This window comes from Hypanus sabinus, chromosome 9 (genome assembly GCF_030144855.1).
Source record: "Hypanus sabinus isolate sHypSab1 chromosome 9, sHypSab1.hap1, whole genome shotgun sequence".
NCBI lineage: Eukaryota > Metazoa > Chordata > Chondrichthyes > Myliobatiformes > Dasyatidae > Hypanus > Hypanus sabinus.
Window position 1 is genome coordinate 12,363,035 of NC_082714.1, and position 17,089 is coordinate 12,380,123.

Sequence of the window (17,089 nt, forward strand, 5' to 3'; positions counted from 1 at the left end):
TTTTAATTGTTCATTAATGATGAAATAAAAAGCTATTATCATGATTACTGTAGATACTCTGTTAGTTCTCCAATACACTACAACTAATGAAAACTGCTATAATTACCCCTTCTGGCATATTATTATCTTGTGTATTTTTATGTTATGATCCATTACCTCTGTAATCTTGCATGAATCAATGCTATATAAAATGGATACTACAAACCAGTGCTCCATTCTAATCATTCTGTTTTAATATGATTCTTTCTGAAGGTTTGGGACATTGTAGGCACAGATCTAAATCTGAAGAAGGAACTCACTGGTTTGAATCACTGGGTGCGTGCATTGGTTGCTTCTCAAAACCACCTTTATAGTGGATCCTACCAAACCATCAAGGTTAGAATGCCATTCCCATCATTATTGGTCATGTTATGGGTTTCCATTCCTTAGTAATCTCTGTTCACAAAATCTGAAGGAAGCCAGTTATCAACTGACAATTAGATGAATAAATTTTGCTCTTGTGAGAACAATCACAATGGTTTTATATTGCTGTATTTCTGCACTATTCTTGGTTGGTGCGACTGTAACGAAACCCAATTTCCCTCGGGATCAATAAAGTATGTCTGTCTGTCAATGGGTAAATCTTGTAGAATATCAGCTTCTGATGAGATGTTTCACAATCCACAGCTACTTTGGGTAGTTTAATAGACAATTAAGTTTGAAACATTGTTAATCAACCAAGAGTACAAGGCCTGATTTACACTCAGTGACCACTTTATTAGGTACGCATGTACACCTGCATGTTAATACAAATGTCTAATCAGCCAATCATGTGGCAGAAACTTAGTGGATAAAAGCATGCAGACATGGTCAAGAGGTTCAGTTGTTGTTTAGACCAAACATCAGAATGGGGAAGAAATGTGACCTAAGAGACTTTGACTGTGGACTGATAGCTGGTGCCTGAGGGAATGGTTTGAGTATCTCAGAAACTGCTGATCCTCTAGGAATTTCATGCAAAAGTTTACAGAGAATAATGTAAAAAAACAAAAAACATCCAATGAGCTTGCAAGTTGTGTGGGTGAAAAAGCCTTGTTAATGAGAGAGGTCAGACATTCAAGCTGACAGGAAGGCAACAGTAACTCAAGTAACGACAATTTACAACATTTGTGTGCAGAGGAGCATCTCTGAATGCACAACAGGGCAATCTTTGAAGTGGATGGTCTACAAGCAGAAGACCATGAACATACACTCAGTGACCACTTTATTAAATACAGAAGGTACACCAGCCACTGGGTGTATGAGTTGCAGTATTCTCTTTTGTAATATTACAAATGAAATTTCCATATTTCAGATTAATAGCTCCAAACTGGTTTAGGAAAATATACTATAACCAATGAGCAATCTGTTTGAGGAACTCAGTGAGTCAAGCAGCATCTGTGGGAGGAGAAGAACTGGCAGTGTTTCCAATTGAAACCCTGCATGGGAACTCTTGGCTTCTTAGTTTCCCTTATACTAGAAGGAAATTAACACATGGAAAATGCTAGAAGAAGTCAGCAAATTAGGCTGCAGGTCAGACCTTTCATAAGGACTCATGATGGAGGCTCCTAATGCATAGTCTTGGCCCGAAACATCGACTGTTTATTTCTTTCCATAGATGCTGCCTGACCTGCTGTGTTCCTCCAGCATTTTGGCTATGTTACACTGGATCTCCAGCATCTACAAAATTTCTTGTGACTGGAAATGAAAGTGCCCAAATTTTCAGGAAATTTCTTGGGGAAATTATAACTGTAAAAAAAGTTAAAATTGTAAATCTGTGAACTTTATATCAACTTTTACACTGAGGATTTTAGATTATTGTACATACGTTTACATCCAGCCAGCTGGTGATGTAATGACATCCGCAATGGGCTTCGAGGCCACTGGTCCTGGGTTCAAATCCAGCTGGCTTCTTGCACACTTTCAATCCGTGCTGGGTTGAACGTTGAGCCATCATTTTGGCCTCAAAAAAACCAGACAAAATGCTAAGAAACTGCAAGGTTGCCACCCAATGCACCACAAGGCACAGAAAAGAAACAACATGTTATAGGGACCATTGGACCATACAAACACAAAATTGGCCCTTTTTGTACATTTTTTGGAGAGTTATCTACATGTAAAACTCTCTGTACAACTCTTTCTCAAGTAGCCGTTTTTTAACGTCAACGAAGTTTAATGTTATGCTTATAAATCCAGATAGTTTCTCAGTATCTATGGTAACGGCTATATAACTTTTAACAGATGTGGCACGACTCTCTTGTTTTCAGTAGGAGGAGATGGGTCCCCTTAGCAAATTACAATCTTAAAGGGCCTTCCTGCTGCTCTGAATTAGATAGAAAGAAACCCTTGTAACAAAAGATCCGTCTCTCAGATAGATTACTTTTAGTTCTGATTGTGATGGACAGCCTGTTAAAATTATAAATAAATCCTTACTTGATTAGTCATCCCTGAGAGCCACCAACCATTCAAAACATCAGTCCCATGTGCAATGTACGATATGTTCTCTGAGGATACAAAATTGGAATGAGAAGAGTTGGGTTTCTAGTCCTGATGCTGGATTTCAGAATCAGAGTCAGGTTATTACCACTGACCTATGTCATGAAACTAGTTGTTTCATGGCATTACAGTACAATAAGTAAGATAATTTTGTGAGTGAGTATAAAAAAATAAATAAATAGTACAAAAGACCATTCACAAATCGGATGGCATTGTCATCTCTTATTTAATATTCTGGATGTCTGGCATAGTATCCTTTGTGACATAAAGTAGTTTTATTACGTTCACTGCTAATATCATTAACACCTTTCCAGGGGTTTGCTGTTAATTCAGTACCGGGTTTTTGTTATCACTGATACGTGTTGTGAAATTTGTTTTTCGATGTGGTAGCAGTACAGTACAAAACATAAATAAATAGTATAAGCTACAATATTAAATTAATAGTGCAAAAGAGGACTAGTGAAGTGGTGTTCATGGGTTCTTGGACCGTTTAGAAATCTAATGGTGGAAGGGAAAAAGCTGTTCCTAAAATATTGTTTGCGTGTCTTCAGGCCCCTGTACCTCTTCCCTGATGGAAGTAACCAGAAGAGGGCATGCCCGGGTGGTAAGGGTCCTTAACGATGGATGCTGCCCACTGAAGCACCACCTTTTGAAGATGTTCTCATAGGTGGGAAGGGTTGTGCGTTTGATGGTGTTGGCTGAGATTGCTAACATCTGCGCCGCCTTTTGATCTGTGTATTGGAGCCTCCATGTCAGGTGGTGATGCAACCAGTCCCATGTTACACTCGTTGAAATTAGAGGCTTTGGTGGTACATCAAGTTCCCTCAGATTTGGAATGAAGTATAGCCACTGATGTGGCTTCTTCAACCTGAATTATCAATAATTCCTCCCTCCTTCAACACCCTATCGATGCTATTGAACTCACTCAGTTCGTCCAGCAGATTATTTGCTGCTGCAAATACCAGCATCTGCAATCTCTTCTGTCTCCTCTTGCTGTAGTATACATTATGTTATCAAGCTTATTATATAATGGCTGAAGTAGACCCTTTAACATCGGACCTCAAAATAATTCAAAACTATTCATTAATACACTGGAAATATTTAACTGGTAGTCTTTTATCTCCCAAAATAATTTGCATATCCTATTATCCCTTATAATTATTTCCTCAAGGTCAAATCAAAGTCTAATTCTTAAATGAGTGCCCCCAAGATAAACTTTGGTTGTTTAAGTGGCATGTATATTGATTTCTCCTTATGGTAAAAAAAAAAATTCCCTCCCTCCACCTTCCGTTCCCCATCCTAGCCTTTTACCTCTCCACATTTCCCCTTTGGTCTGCTCCTTTTTGTCTTTCTCATATGCTCCACTCTCCTCTCCTATCAGATTCCTTCCTCTCTAGCCCTTTATCTGTCTTACCCACCTGGCTTCACCTATCACCTTCTAGCTATCCACCTTCCACCCCCAACTTCTTATTCTGATGTCTTTCCCCTTCCTTCTCAGTCCCGAAGAAGGGTCTCGGCCTGAAATGTTGACTGTTTATTCATTTCCATAGATACTTCCTGACCTGAGTTCCTCCAGCGTTTTGTGTGTGTCACATTAGTTGTTTAAAGGTTTGATTTTTTTAACAAATGCTTTAAACATGATTGGAGGAATGTGTTGAAGGGATATTAGAGGGAGGTATTTTTTAACACATAAGATATAGGAGAAGAATTAAGGCTGCTCCGCCATTTCATCATGGCTGATCTAATTTTCCTCTCGGTTCCAATCTCTAAAGATAAGGGACCAAAAACTGCTCACGATATTTCAAGTGATACATCAGCAGTGTTTTATAAAGTCTCAGCATTATATCCTTGCTTCTAGTCCTCGTGAAATGAATGCTAATGTTGTATTTGCCTTCCTCACCACTGACTCAACCTTTAGGGAATCCTTTATAAGGACTCCCAAATCCCTTTGCACCTCAGTTTTTTGTATTTTCTCTCCATTTAGAAAATAGCAACCCTTTCATTTCTTCTACCAAAGTGCCTGATTATATACTTCCTGTCACTGTGTTCCATCTACTGTTTCTTTGCCCATTCTCCTAATCTGTCTGAGTTCTTCTGTGGCCCCTCTACTTCCTCAAAACTACCTGCCCCTCTACCTATCTTCATATTGTCTGCAATCTTTGCAACAAACCCATCAATTCCATCATCCAAATCATTGCCATATAACATAAAAAAGAATTGGTCGCAACACAGACCCCTGTGGAACACCACTAATCACCAGCAGCCAGTCAGAAAAGGCTCCCTTTATTCCCACTCTTTGCCTCCCGCCAATCAGCCACTGCTTTATCCATAATAGAATCTTTCTCGTAGCTCGTAGCTTGTTAAGCACCCTCGTGTGGCCTTGTCAAAGACTTTCTGAAATACACAAATACACAACGTCCACTGATTCTCCTTTGTCTATCCTGCTAGTTAATTCTTCAAATAATTCCAATAAATTTGTCAGGTAACATTTTCCCTTGAGGAAACTATGCTGACTATGGCCTATTTTTATTATGTGCTTCTAAGTACTCTGAGACCTCATCCTTAATAACCGGCTCCAACATCTTCCCAACCACTGAGGTCAGACTAACTGGCTTGTAATTTCCTTTCTTCTGCCTCTCTCCCTTCTTGAAGAATGGACTGACATTTGCAATTTTCCAGTCTTCTAGAATCATTCCAAAATTTAGTCATTCTTGAAAGATCATTACTAACGCCTCCATGGTCTCTTCAGTCACCTCTTTCAGAATTCTGGGATTACAACATTTGGTCCAGGTGGTTTATCTACCTTCAGACCTTTCGGTTTCCCAAGAACCTTCTCTCTAGTGATGGTGACTTCATACACATCTGGAACTTCCATCATACTGCTAGTGTCTTCCACTGTGAAGACGATGCAAATTATTTATACAGTTCGTCTGCCATTTTGTTGTCCCCCATTACTACCTCTCCAGCATTGTTTTCCAGCGGTCCGATATCCACTTTTGCCTCTCTTTTACCTTTTACGTATCTGAAGAAACTTTTAGTGTCCTGTTTAATATTATTGGCTAGTTTACTTTCATATTCCTTCTTTATCTTCTTAATAACTTTTTTAGTTGCCTTCCCAACCTTCTAACTTCCCACTTGTTTTCACTCTAATTTATACCTTCTCTTTGGCTTTTATGTTGGCTTTGACTTCTCTTGCTAGCCATGGTTGTGTCAATTTTCCTTTAGAATACTTCTTCCTCTTTGGGATGTATACATCCTGTGCCTTCCGAATTGCTTCCAGAAATTCCAACCATTGCTGCACTGCCATCATCCCTGCCAGTGTTCTTTACCATTAATTTCTGGCCAATTCCTCTCTCACGGCTCTGTAATTCCTTTTACTCCACTGTAATACTGATACATCTGAATTTAGCTTCAGATTTCAGGCTGAATTCAATCATATTATGATCATTTGCCCCTAACTTCTTTTACCTTAAGCCCTCTAACCAATTCAGGTTCATTGCACAGCACCCAATCCAGAATAGGTAATCCTCTAGTGGGCTCAACCATGAACTGTTCTGAAACACCATCTTGTAGGCACTCTAGAAACTCCCCCTCCTGGAATACAGAACCAACCTGTTTTTCCCAATCTACCTGCATATTGATGTCCCCCATGACTATTGTAAAATAGCCCTTTTGGTGTTCATTTTCTATCTCCTGTTGTAATTTGTAGGCCAGTACCTAACACAGAGCATGGTTAATGCATGAAACATACTGCTGGGAGTGGTGGTAGAGGCAGACACATAGGGACATGTAAGAGTCCTCCATTTTTCTTTCATCCCATCTGCCATTGTGGGAGGGAATGTTTAGATTGATTTTTGGAGCAGGTTAAAAGTTGGCACGAAATTGTGAGCCAAATGGCCTGTACAGTACAGTTCTTTTTTCTATGTTCTAAACTGTAATGGTGGTTTGGGTTTTTGTCTGCAGATCTGGGACATAAGAACTCTGGAATGTGTGCACGTATTACAGACGTCTGGAGGGAGTGTTTATTCTATTGCAGTTACTAATCACCACATTGTGTGTGGGACGTATGAAAACCTCATCCATGTAAGTAGTTCCTCTCCACAGAGAGCATCTGTAATAACATACTTTCCAGAAGCCAATAACAGGCATGTTACAATTACTAAAGGAATGCAGCCTTTTTGTTATTCTGACATCTTCCCCCGACCCACCCCACCTTCCTTTTCAGTCCTGAAAAAGGGTCTCTGCCCGAAACTTCAACTATTTATTAATTTCCATAAATGCTCCCTGACCTGCTAAGTTTTTCTAGCATTTGGTGTGTGTTGCTGCAGACTTTCTTGAGTTTACTCTTGGGTGCTGCCTTTCAGACGAGCCATGACAATTCAATGATTCCATTTAATATTCTCCATTCTCAGGCTAATGTAAGAGACCAACTTTGGGAACAGAGACCCAGGCTCATCTTCTCATTTGAACACTATCCTTTGCAGAGCTCATCACTGGTCACTGTTTGCACAACTTTTCTGTGCACAAGTTCTGCTGTGTTTCCTGTTTTGCACTAGCGATTGCACCTAAAGGCATTTCATTGGGGCTGATGTAGAAACAGAAAATGGTTCAAATTCTCAGCTGGTCAGGCAGCATCTGCGCTGGTGGAAACAGAGTTAATAATAACTTTTCACTAGAGCTGATCTAACCCGTTTTGAGAAAAGGACATTAATCTGAAATATAAATTCTGTTTTCGTACCTCCACAGATGCTGCATGACTCGCTGAGAATTTCCTGTGCTTTTGCCATAATTTCAGATTCCCAGACTGTACCTTGCTTTTCTTTTCTCATTGTGTCTCATTTCTTAGCTTTTCTCTGACCTTGTGATGATTTTGCACTTCATTGTTTACATGAACTGCACTGTCTCTGTAGCTTTTACACTTTATTCTTGTTTTACCATTTTCTACCCCAATGCACTATGCAATGATCTGATCTGTATGTACAGTATGCAATACTTTTCACTGTATTGTTACGTGTGACAATAATAAACCAAATCCAATAACAATTCAACGTAATAGGATGACATTCTGCCCATGAGGTTTATACTACCTGTCAGATCAATCCCATTACCCCATTGATTTCCTTGTCATCTGTTATTTCTTCCCCCTCCCCCTCCCCCAATGAACCGCCACCCTGGGTAACTCGCAGTGACTTCCAGTGTGTCTTTGGGATGTGGGAGGTATGGGAGTGCCGCACAGAGACGGGGAGAATATTCAAACTCCACATGGGCAGCGAGAGAAGTCAGGATTAAATGCGGGCTCTTGCTGCCGTAAATCAGCAGCACCACCTGCTGCACTACTTTGGGATGTTCTGAGGCTTTGAAATAATGAAATAAATGCAACTATTTGCATCTTTATTCCTTCAAGGTATGGGACATAGAATCTAAAGAACAGGTTCGAACTCTGACTGGCCACGTTGGGACTGTATATGCCTTGGCTGTGATTTCAACACCAGATCAGACTAAAGTCTTCAGTGCATCTTATGACCGATCGCTCAGAGTAAGTTATGGGACACGTAGGAAATTGTTTAATATTGGAAATTTATTACTTTGTTCCCTTTTTGTTTTCAGTTTTATGAAACAATCATCAACAAATAAACAGACTGCCAGTCTGTGTAACAGCTACTTTCAGACTTTAGGACCTGCCCCTACTGCTGTTCCATCACTAGGACAACGAGCTGGTTACAGTTTTCCTGTGCTGCACATCTCACATGCATTTTGAATTATATTTTATTGGCTAATTTTTGGTAATTTTTATGAGCTGTGTGCCATATGTGTATTGATGGCACACTGTGGTGCAGAGGAACGTTTCATTTGGTTGTATATATGTACAGTCAGATGACAATAAACTTACTGGGCATTGATGAGAGAGCACAGGTCAGGGTACTTTTAGCTTTCTTACGGGATACAGGGGATTTTTATAGGATATGATGGAGAAGCAGGAATAAGGTACTAGGATGGCCAAAGAATGAAGGATAAAGTGTATATTAGGATGTGTGTGTGATTGGGTGAAGGGATTTAGAATGTAAGTCCATCGTCTGATCCACACTCCAGAGCAGAAGGTGGCAGTAATGCACCATTAAGCTGGATGCCAACCGCCGTAAAACAAGAAGACAATGAACTTGAACTTGTATACAATTGGCTTTACTCCACTTAGTAATCACACCACGTGGTAAAGAATATAATAAGGCCATAAGATGTAGGATTAGGCCATTCTGCCCATCTGGTCTACCCCATCATGCAATCCTGGCTGTTTTTCTTTCAACCCCAGTTTCTGACCTTCTGTGACCTTTAACCCCAATGCCAAATCAAGAACCTATTAATCTCTGCTTTAAACACATTCAATGATTTGGCCTTCACAGACCTTCAGTGGAAATAATTTCCACAAATTCTCTACCCTCCAGCTGAAGAAATTCCTCCTTATCTTGGTTAAAAAGGGACGTCCCTTCAGATCCTCGGAATGGAAAAATCCTCTCCACATCGGATACGATAGGGTCTTTTAAGAGGCTTTTAGATAGGTACATGGAGCTTAGTAAAATAGAGGGCTGTAGGTAAGCCTAGTAATTTCTAAGGTAGGGACATGTTTGGCACAACTTTGTGGGCTGAAGGGCCTGTATTGTGCTGTAGGTTTTCTATATTTCTACGTTTCTATCCATTCTACCCAGGCCTTTCAGTATTCGGTAGGTTTCAATGAGATCCTCCCCCTTTATCCTTCTGAACCATGTCGAGTATGGGCCCAGAGACACTAAAAATTTCTCATGTTAACCCTTTCACTCCTAGGATTATTACTGTGAACCTCCTCTGAACTTTCTCCTGGGGGCCAGCACATCCTTCCTCAGATATGGGGCCCAAAACTGCACACAGTATTTCAAATGCTATCTGATGCTACGCAAAAACTCAGCAGTACATCCTTGCTCTTTATCTTCTAGTCCCCTCAAGATTGGACCAATTCCTGGGTTAGTGGGACTGACATGTCAAGAGAAACTGGCTCAATTTATTGTGTACAGTTCTGGTCACCGAATTATAGGAAAGATATCAATAAATTAGAGAGAGTGCAGAGACGATTTACTAGGAGGTTACCTGGGTTTCAGCACTTAAGTTACAGAGAAAGGTTGAACAAGTTAGGTCTCTATTCATTGGAGCGTAGAAGGTTGAGGGGGGATTTGATCGAGGTATTTAAAATTTTGAGAGGGATAGATAGAGTTGACGTGAATAGGCTGTTTCCATTGAGAGTAGGGGAGATTCAAACGAGAGGACATGATTTGAGAGTTAGGGAGCAGAAGTTTAAGGGAAACACGAGGGGGTATTTCTTTACTCAGAGAGTGATAGCTGTGTGGAATGAGCTTCCTGTAGAAGTAGTAGAGGCCAGTTCAGTTGTGTCATTTAAGGTAAAATTGGACAGGTATATGGACAGGAATGGAGTGGAGGGTTATGGGCTGAGTGTGGGTAGGTGGGACTAGGTGAGATTAAGAGTTCGGCACGGACTAGGAGGGCCGAGATGGCCTGTTTCCATGCTGTGATTGTTATATGGTTATATGTTTAATTAGGCTTATATTCACATGGAATTTAAAACAATAAATCTTGTAGAAATTTACAAATTTCTAACGTGAGTGGACAGATAAGGTGCTGAAAGGCACTGTCCATTGGCTAGAGAATCCAAGACCACTGGGTCACAGTGTAAGGATAAAGGATAAATCACTTAAGATCAAAATGAGAAGATAAATCTCTCTACTACAGGTAGAGGCGATAATTCTCAAGACTCCTGTCTTTAATTAGGTTCCTCTTGTACCTAATAAAGTGGCCACCGAATGTATGTTCATGGTCTTTTGCTGCTGGAGCCCATCCACTTCAAGGTTCGATGTGTTGTGCATTCAGGGATGTTCTCCTGCACACCACTGTTGTAATATACATGGTTATTTGAGTTACTGTTGCCCTCCTGTCAACTTGAACCAGTCTGGCCATTCTCCTCTTCTCTCTCTCTTTAACGAGATTTTCGCCCACAGAACTGCCAATCATTGGATGTTTTTGTTTGTCGCACCATTCTCTGTAAACTTTAGATACCGTTGTGCACAAAATTCCCAGGAGATCGGCAGTTTCTGAGATATTCAAACCAATTGTCTGGCACCAACAATTATTTCACGATCAAAGTCACTTAGATTACAATTCTTCACCATTCTGATGTTTGTTCTGAACAACGACTGAACCTCTTGACCATGTCTGCATGTTGCTGCCACATGATTGGCTGATTAGATATTTGCATTAACGAGCAGGTGTACAGGTGTCCCTAATAAAGTGGCCAATGAGTGTATAACTATTGCAGTTTCCAATATTCACATTGTGATTCTAATTCTGTTTTAGGTTTGGAGCATGGATAACATGATCTGTACACAGACCTTGCTCCGTCACCAGGGCAGTGTCACCGCACTAGCCGTCTCCAGAGGGCGCCTCTTCTCGGGGGCAGTGGACAGCACAGTTAAAGTAAGTGTTTTATTTTACAAAACCAAAAGGCAATCTTTAAATATAAAGCACATCAATGAGGATAGGAGCACAAGTGCAGTGCATCCTCCTGAACCCACACACGCACATTGCACTGGAGCTGCCAATACAATAGCCAGACTAGTCAAAGTAAATTTTATTATCAGACTACAACATATGCCACCACATGCAACCCTGAGATTCATTTTCCTGCGGGCATGTACAGCAAATCTGTAGAATAGTAACTACTTATCAGTGAAAGATCAACCAGAGTGCAGAAGACAACAAACTGTGCAAATGCAAATATAAATAAATAACAATAAATAATGAGAACATGAAATAACAAGATAATCCTTAAAGTGAGATCATTGGTTGTAGGAACATCTCAATGGATGGGCAAGTGAGTGTAGTTATCCCCTTTTGTTCAAGAGCCTGATGGTGTGGGGTAGTAACTGTTCTTGAACCTGGTGGCGGTGAGTCCTAAGGTTCTTGTACTTTCTATCTGATGGCAGCAGTGAGAAAAACGTGTGGTTTGGGTGGTGAAGACCTCTGTTAATGGAAGCTGCTTTCCTGTGGCAGTGTTTCTTGTAGATGTGCTGAATGGTTGGGAGGTTCCCCATGATGTACTGGGCTGAAGCCACTACTTTTCATAGGATCTTCTGTTCAAAGGGATTGTTGTTTCTATACAAAGCAATGATACAGCTAATTAATACATTCTCCACTGCACATTAGGTTTTATTTATTAGTATCTAGGATTGAATTATGAAGACGTTTACTAAAATTCTTTAACACAAAAGATTCTGCAGATGCTGGAATCTGAAGAGCAATGTACAGAAAATACTGGAGGAATTCAGCAGGTTAGGCAGCATCTGTGGAAAGGAATAAACAGTCGATGCTTTGGTCTGAGACCCTTCATCAACTGTTCATTCCTGTCCATAGATGCTGCCTTGATCTGCTGTGTTCCTGTGGCATTTTCTGTGTGTTGCTGAAATTCATTCTTTGCCAGGAGCCCGATAACATTTTCATTTTGTCCTTTCTAGGTGTGGACCTGTTAGGACCCAAGACTTTCTGAGTGGCCTGCAACATTCTGTGTGGCTTCACTTTCTGATGTGGATGTTGCTGGAACGAAGGCAGTGCCACCACTGGCTGGCGGCCACAATGCAATCTGTTCTAAGATTGCTGCCCGATATGTTTTCATCGTCTTACCAGCATGTCGTGCTTTGTACAGAAAGGTGCTGCGTCCAGACTTACCATGGGGAATGTGACACGCTTGTATTGCCAGCTCTCTAGGATTAACAACGCCCTTAAGGAATTGATTGAAGGTGGCATAGAAGCGTACAAAATGGTCAAGGATGTGCACTGTTTTCAGGCCTTCATAATTATCACAGGGTTGAGATTTTTGAGTGTAACTGCATCGGTGCTTATAGGTGAGAAGCCTACAATCACCATATTTCACGCCTGGTGGTTCAGGACCACTCTGCACGTTTGTAAATGAAAGCTGCTGGGAAGTGTTCTGCACTCCACTTCCAAGTGCGATCAGTGACAGCGACATTGAAGGCAACTGCACTCTGCATTAGCCTTACCGTCCCTGCATGTTATGCCGTGCTGTCTGAAGTACATCCCCACAGGAATGCTACTTCATAAGCCGCAGGCAAGTGGGACCTTCAACCCACGTATTAGCCAACCTTGATTTGATCCGTGTTTACTTTCACAAGAACGATTTGTATTATAGCAAGGCAGGAAGATCATTGAAGCTGTGATCCCTTTCCCTTCTTAAGACAAATTGCCACTAAACAGCTGTAACGAGGTACGATTTTTCCATCACTGCTTCCTCACTTGGCAAATCCAGTATTCCAAAACTCATCCCTTTTGCCAATGTTTTAGCAGCTGGGACATAATAGCGACAATTTCACATTGAAAGGAATATCTACTTGCTGCTACACGCTCACTTCTGTTTTATAGTGATTTTATAAAGGATCTTTACATGATTGCTGTAAGAATGAAATTAGCAAGGCTTTAAAGTCAGGCTGCCTGCAGCAAGCTTCACAAACAATCAGTGTTGTGCAATTATTAATTTTGACAACTCCATATGTGGATTTCAATAGGATAATTAGATGTGAATAGGAAACTGGAACTGTCTGAAGCTCCCATTCTGCTTCTTTGCAAAACTGAAAATCTACAAGGTTATCCCTCCCCTCTCCTTATTCTGGCTGCTTCTTCCTTTCCAATCGTGTTGAAAGGTCTTGGCCTGAAACATCGACTGTTCATTCCTCTCCGTAGATGCTGCCCGGCCTGCTGAGTTCCCTCGGCATTTTGTTAGGTTTTACTCCCACTTGGCCTCCTTACAAACTCTGTACTGACCGATAGAGTACAGAGCCACAGAACCTGGGAAAGGTTGGGTCAGCCAGGGTAACAGAAATTGCTGTTGTATTTGTCCTCTTCATCCCCCCCTCCCCTTGCCACCCTATAAAGCTAGAAGAGCTGAAATTCATCCAAGGTTCCCACTATAGATTCGTACCTAATGACCTTCAGTATAAATCTGTGTGGGTGGATTTTAGGCTAAATGCACTTGTTCAAGAGATTGGATGTCTGGAAGCAAAGATCACTAGTATTTCAATAACGTCACTAACTTGAGAGAGGATACAACCAAAACTGTAGAAATGGTTCAGTTCCCCCTCCCCCTCCATTGAGAGAGGATATGACCAGAATTGTGGGAAAGGTTTCATTTTATCCCCCACGGACACAGGCCATTGGAAATTACCAAAAAAAAATCGTTATGCAATGTCCACAAGGCAGTGGCTTTATTCCACTCAGGAGAGCCCTGGAACTGAAGTACAATGTGACTTCAGTCTTCCTGAACAAACTTTGCCTTTTCGAGTATTCGAAACCTTGGCTGTTTACTGTTGGAAAGCATGCGTGTGGGTTTCCTCCGGGTGCTCCAGTTTCCTCCCACAGTCCAAAGATGTACCAGTTAGCCAGTTAATTGGTCATTGTAAATATCCTGTGATTAGGCTCGGGTTAAATAGGTGGGTTGCTGGGCGGTGTGTCTTGGTGGGCCAAAAGGGTCTGTTGCACGCTGTATCTGTAAATAATATAAACAAATACAGTTTACTAATAGTAAATCCGTACAGACCTGGTGATCCTTAAATACAATATGACACCATCTGTTTAAATGTTCATTTTTCTGAAATGGTACAAGGGGCATGATTTTATTATTTACCTTTTATATTATTTAGCGATACAGTGTGAATCAGGTCCTTCTGGCCCAACGAGCTGCACTGCCTATTTAACCCTAGCTTAATCACAGGACAATCTACAATCACCAATTGAACTACTATCTGGTACACCTTCACACTGCGGGAGGAAACCGGAGCACCCGGAGGAAACCCACGCGGTTCATGGGAAGGAAAGTACAAACTCCTTACAGAGGATGCCAGAATCGAAGCCTGAACTCCAATACCCGAGTTGTAATAGTGCCGCGCTAACGAAAACTGTAAACATACCCAGTCCAGAAATTAACCAGTTCCATTTGTCCAGCTGCTGTCTGTTAATGTGCAAATCTATATTGTTGGCTTCTGGGAGTTCAAATAAGGCTGATGTACATAGATTTACCCAAGAAAGGATCCACTTGCTACAAATGTAGTATATATTTGACTATATCTAATATCTCAATAGGAATCAATTATACAAGTATACTGTAGGTATCATGTGATTTGAGATTGTGAATGAAAATCGATATTCAATAACAAAATGATGGCTCTGGTATTGAATGAGTGTTAACTGTATACATGAGAATTACAGGTAGATATTTGTAGTTTACAACACAAGCATGCACTCAGCAGCCACGTTATTAGGTCCAGGTGGGAAAACGGTATGGTCTTCGCTGCTGTAGCCCATCCACTTCAAGGTTGGACATGTTGTGCGTTCAGAGATGCTTTTGTACACACCATTGTTGTAACACATGGTTTTATGTGTTACTGTCACCTTGAACCAGTATGGACCTCTCTCATTAACAACACCTTTTTGCCCACAGAACTGCCACTCACTAGATATTTTTTTATCTTTCACACCATTCTCTGTAAACTCTAGAGAGTGTTGTACATGAAAATCCCAGGAAATCAGCAGTGTCTGAGATACTCAGACCACCCCATCTGGCACACACTATCATTCCACGTTCAAAGTCGCTTAGATCACATTCCTTATTCTGATGTTTGGTCTGAACAACTAAACTTCTTGACCATGTCTTTTTTGTATTGAATTTAAATTTATTATCGAACTATGTCTACCATATACAACCTTGAAATTCATCTTCTTGCAGGCAGCCATAAAACAAAGAAACACAATAGAACCCACACACAAATCATGCAAGTGATTTTAAAAATGTAAACAAATAGTAAATGGAACATGTATTGGAGAGCACAGGCACAGTGCTGAGGCGAGTGCTGATGGCTGCAGGCCACAGCTGCATAGTTTGGTCACATGATTGGCTGATTAGATATCAATGAGAAGGAGTACCTAATAAAGTGGCCACTGAGTGTGTGCTTCACACAGTGATTGAAAAATATCCACAGTGAGAGTATTTGGTTGAAATTAGCCTATTTAAAACATTTTTTTCTAATGAGATAAGTGCCTAATTTTTAGAGTCCATCTGTACCTGCATTTAGCTCGTAAACACCAGTCACTACATTAGTCGTTCTGAATCTTCCTGTTGGGTGAACAGGGACACAGTGAGAAGTTCTCCTACGGACTGTTTCGAAAATGCGCTCTATTTGAGAGGAGTGGTCAGTTGATTTTCCCCATTTAATTGTGTTGAATGTACAGGGTAACTACCAGTCCCAACCATATTTTGTGGTTGCACCAGTGTTCTGCAAGGACCTTGCAACTTTGTTGGTGCTGCACTTACTGAAGAAGGGCTGGTTTCATGTAGCTTCTCAAATTCTGCATTGCATGCATATACACATGTTTAGCATGGATGTATTTTATATTAAAACAGAGAACGTCTGTTTTAAAAGCCTATTTTTAAAATCTTCAATGTTTTAAAGAACGATCAGTTGGAAAAACTGCAATGAAAAGCAAGCGGAAAAGGGGCCATGCATTTTGCATGCCTCACCTTGTTTTGTAGAACTATCCAGAAATGCCTTATTTGGTTTATTTTCAAGAGTTCAGTACTTGAAAGCCAGCAGACTCTTGCCTCTAAGAAAAGTGGTTTGATCTGCTGTTTCATTTGGGACAGAGACAATTGAACCTTCACTGTAAATTGTTGCCAACCACATACCTGATCAAGACATGGGCTTCAATTTGCTGTTCCTATCCACTCTGATTCACTCTTCCACAGTCACCATTTTGTCACAGAGCAGCTCTGCCCAAGCAAAACAGTGTGGCTGATCTGCGATGCATTAATCAAGGTGCCAATATAATCTCTGTACAGGACACCCTGTCTGCTGGGACAACTGCTCAGCCCCTTCTGTTCATCTGTTTATCTGCCTCCTCAAGCATGGTCTGGTACCCAACTAACCTAAAGAAGTAACCAAAGCTCCTTTCGGCCATTTTGCACCTATATTGTGTTGAAAAGATTGTGAAACTGATGTGTTATGTGACTGTAGATTTTTATTATTTTGTTAAAAGTATTTACAATAATAAATCATCCTCTCTACTCTGTGTGTTTAAAGTTCAAAAGTTCAAAGTAAATTTATTATCAAAGTACATATAACCTCGGAATTGTTTTCTTGTGGGCATTCACAGTAAGTACAAAGAAACACAATAGACACACTGAAAAGCTCCACACAACACTGACAAGCAACTGATGTGCAAAGACAACCATTTGAGTAAAAACACCAAAGTAAAAAAAAATAACAATAATAACAATTAATATTGAATAACAATAAATACAGAGGTGCAGTGGGACTTAGGAGTCCTTGTGCAAGACTTTCAGAAGGTTAATTTACAGGTTGAGCCTGTGGTAAAGAAGGCAACTTCGGTGTTAGCATTTATTTCAAGGAGAATAGAATATAAAAGCAAGTAGATAGTGCTGAGCCTTTATAAGACACTAGTGAGGGCGCACTTGAGT

General features: G+C 40.7%; 1 protein-coding gene across 4 annotated transcripts in view; it reads left to right on the plus strand.

The window, feature by feature from the left end:
* The window catches only part of traf7 (TNF receptor-associated factor 7), a 97,313-nt gene extending 80,637 nt beyond the window's left edge, over positions 1 to 16,676 (plus strand). For all 4 annotated transcript variants that reach the window (XM_059979059.1, XM_059979060.1, XM_059979058.1 and 1 more), the window contains 5 exons: positions 253 to 375; positions 6,475 to 6,594; positions 7,916 to 8,047; positions 10,906 to 11,025; positions 12,063 to 16,676. In XM_059979059.1, coding sequence (XP_059835042.1) covers positions 253 to 375; positions 6,475 to 6,594; positions 7,916 to 8,047; positions 10,906 to 11,025; positions 12,063 to 12,077 — 510 coding nt within the window. In that variant the 3' untranslated portion in view covers positions 12,078 to 16,676. The remainder of the gene's footprint in view (positions 1 to 252; positions 376 to 6,474; positions 6,595 to 7,915; positions 8,048 to 10,905; positions 11,026 to 12,062) is intronic.
* Positions 16,677 to 17,089: the final 413 nt, after the last annotated feature.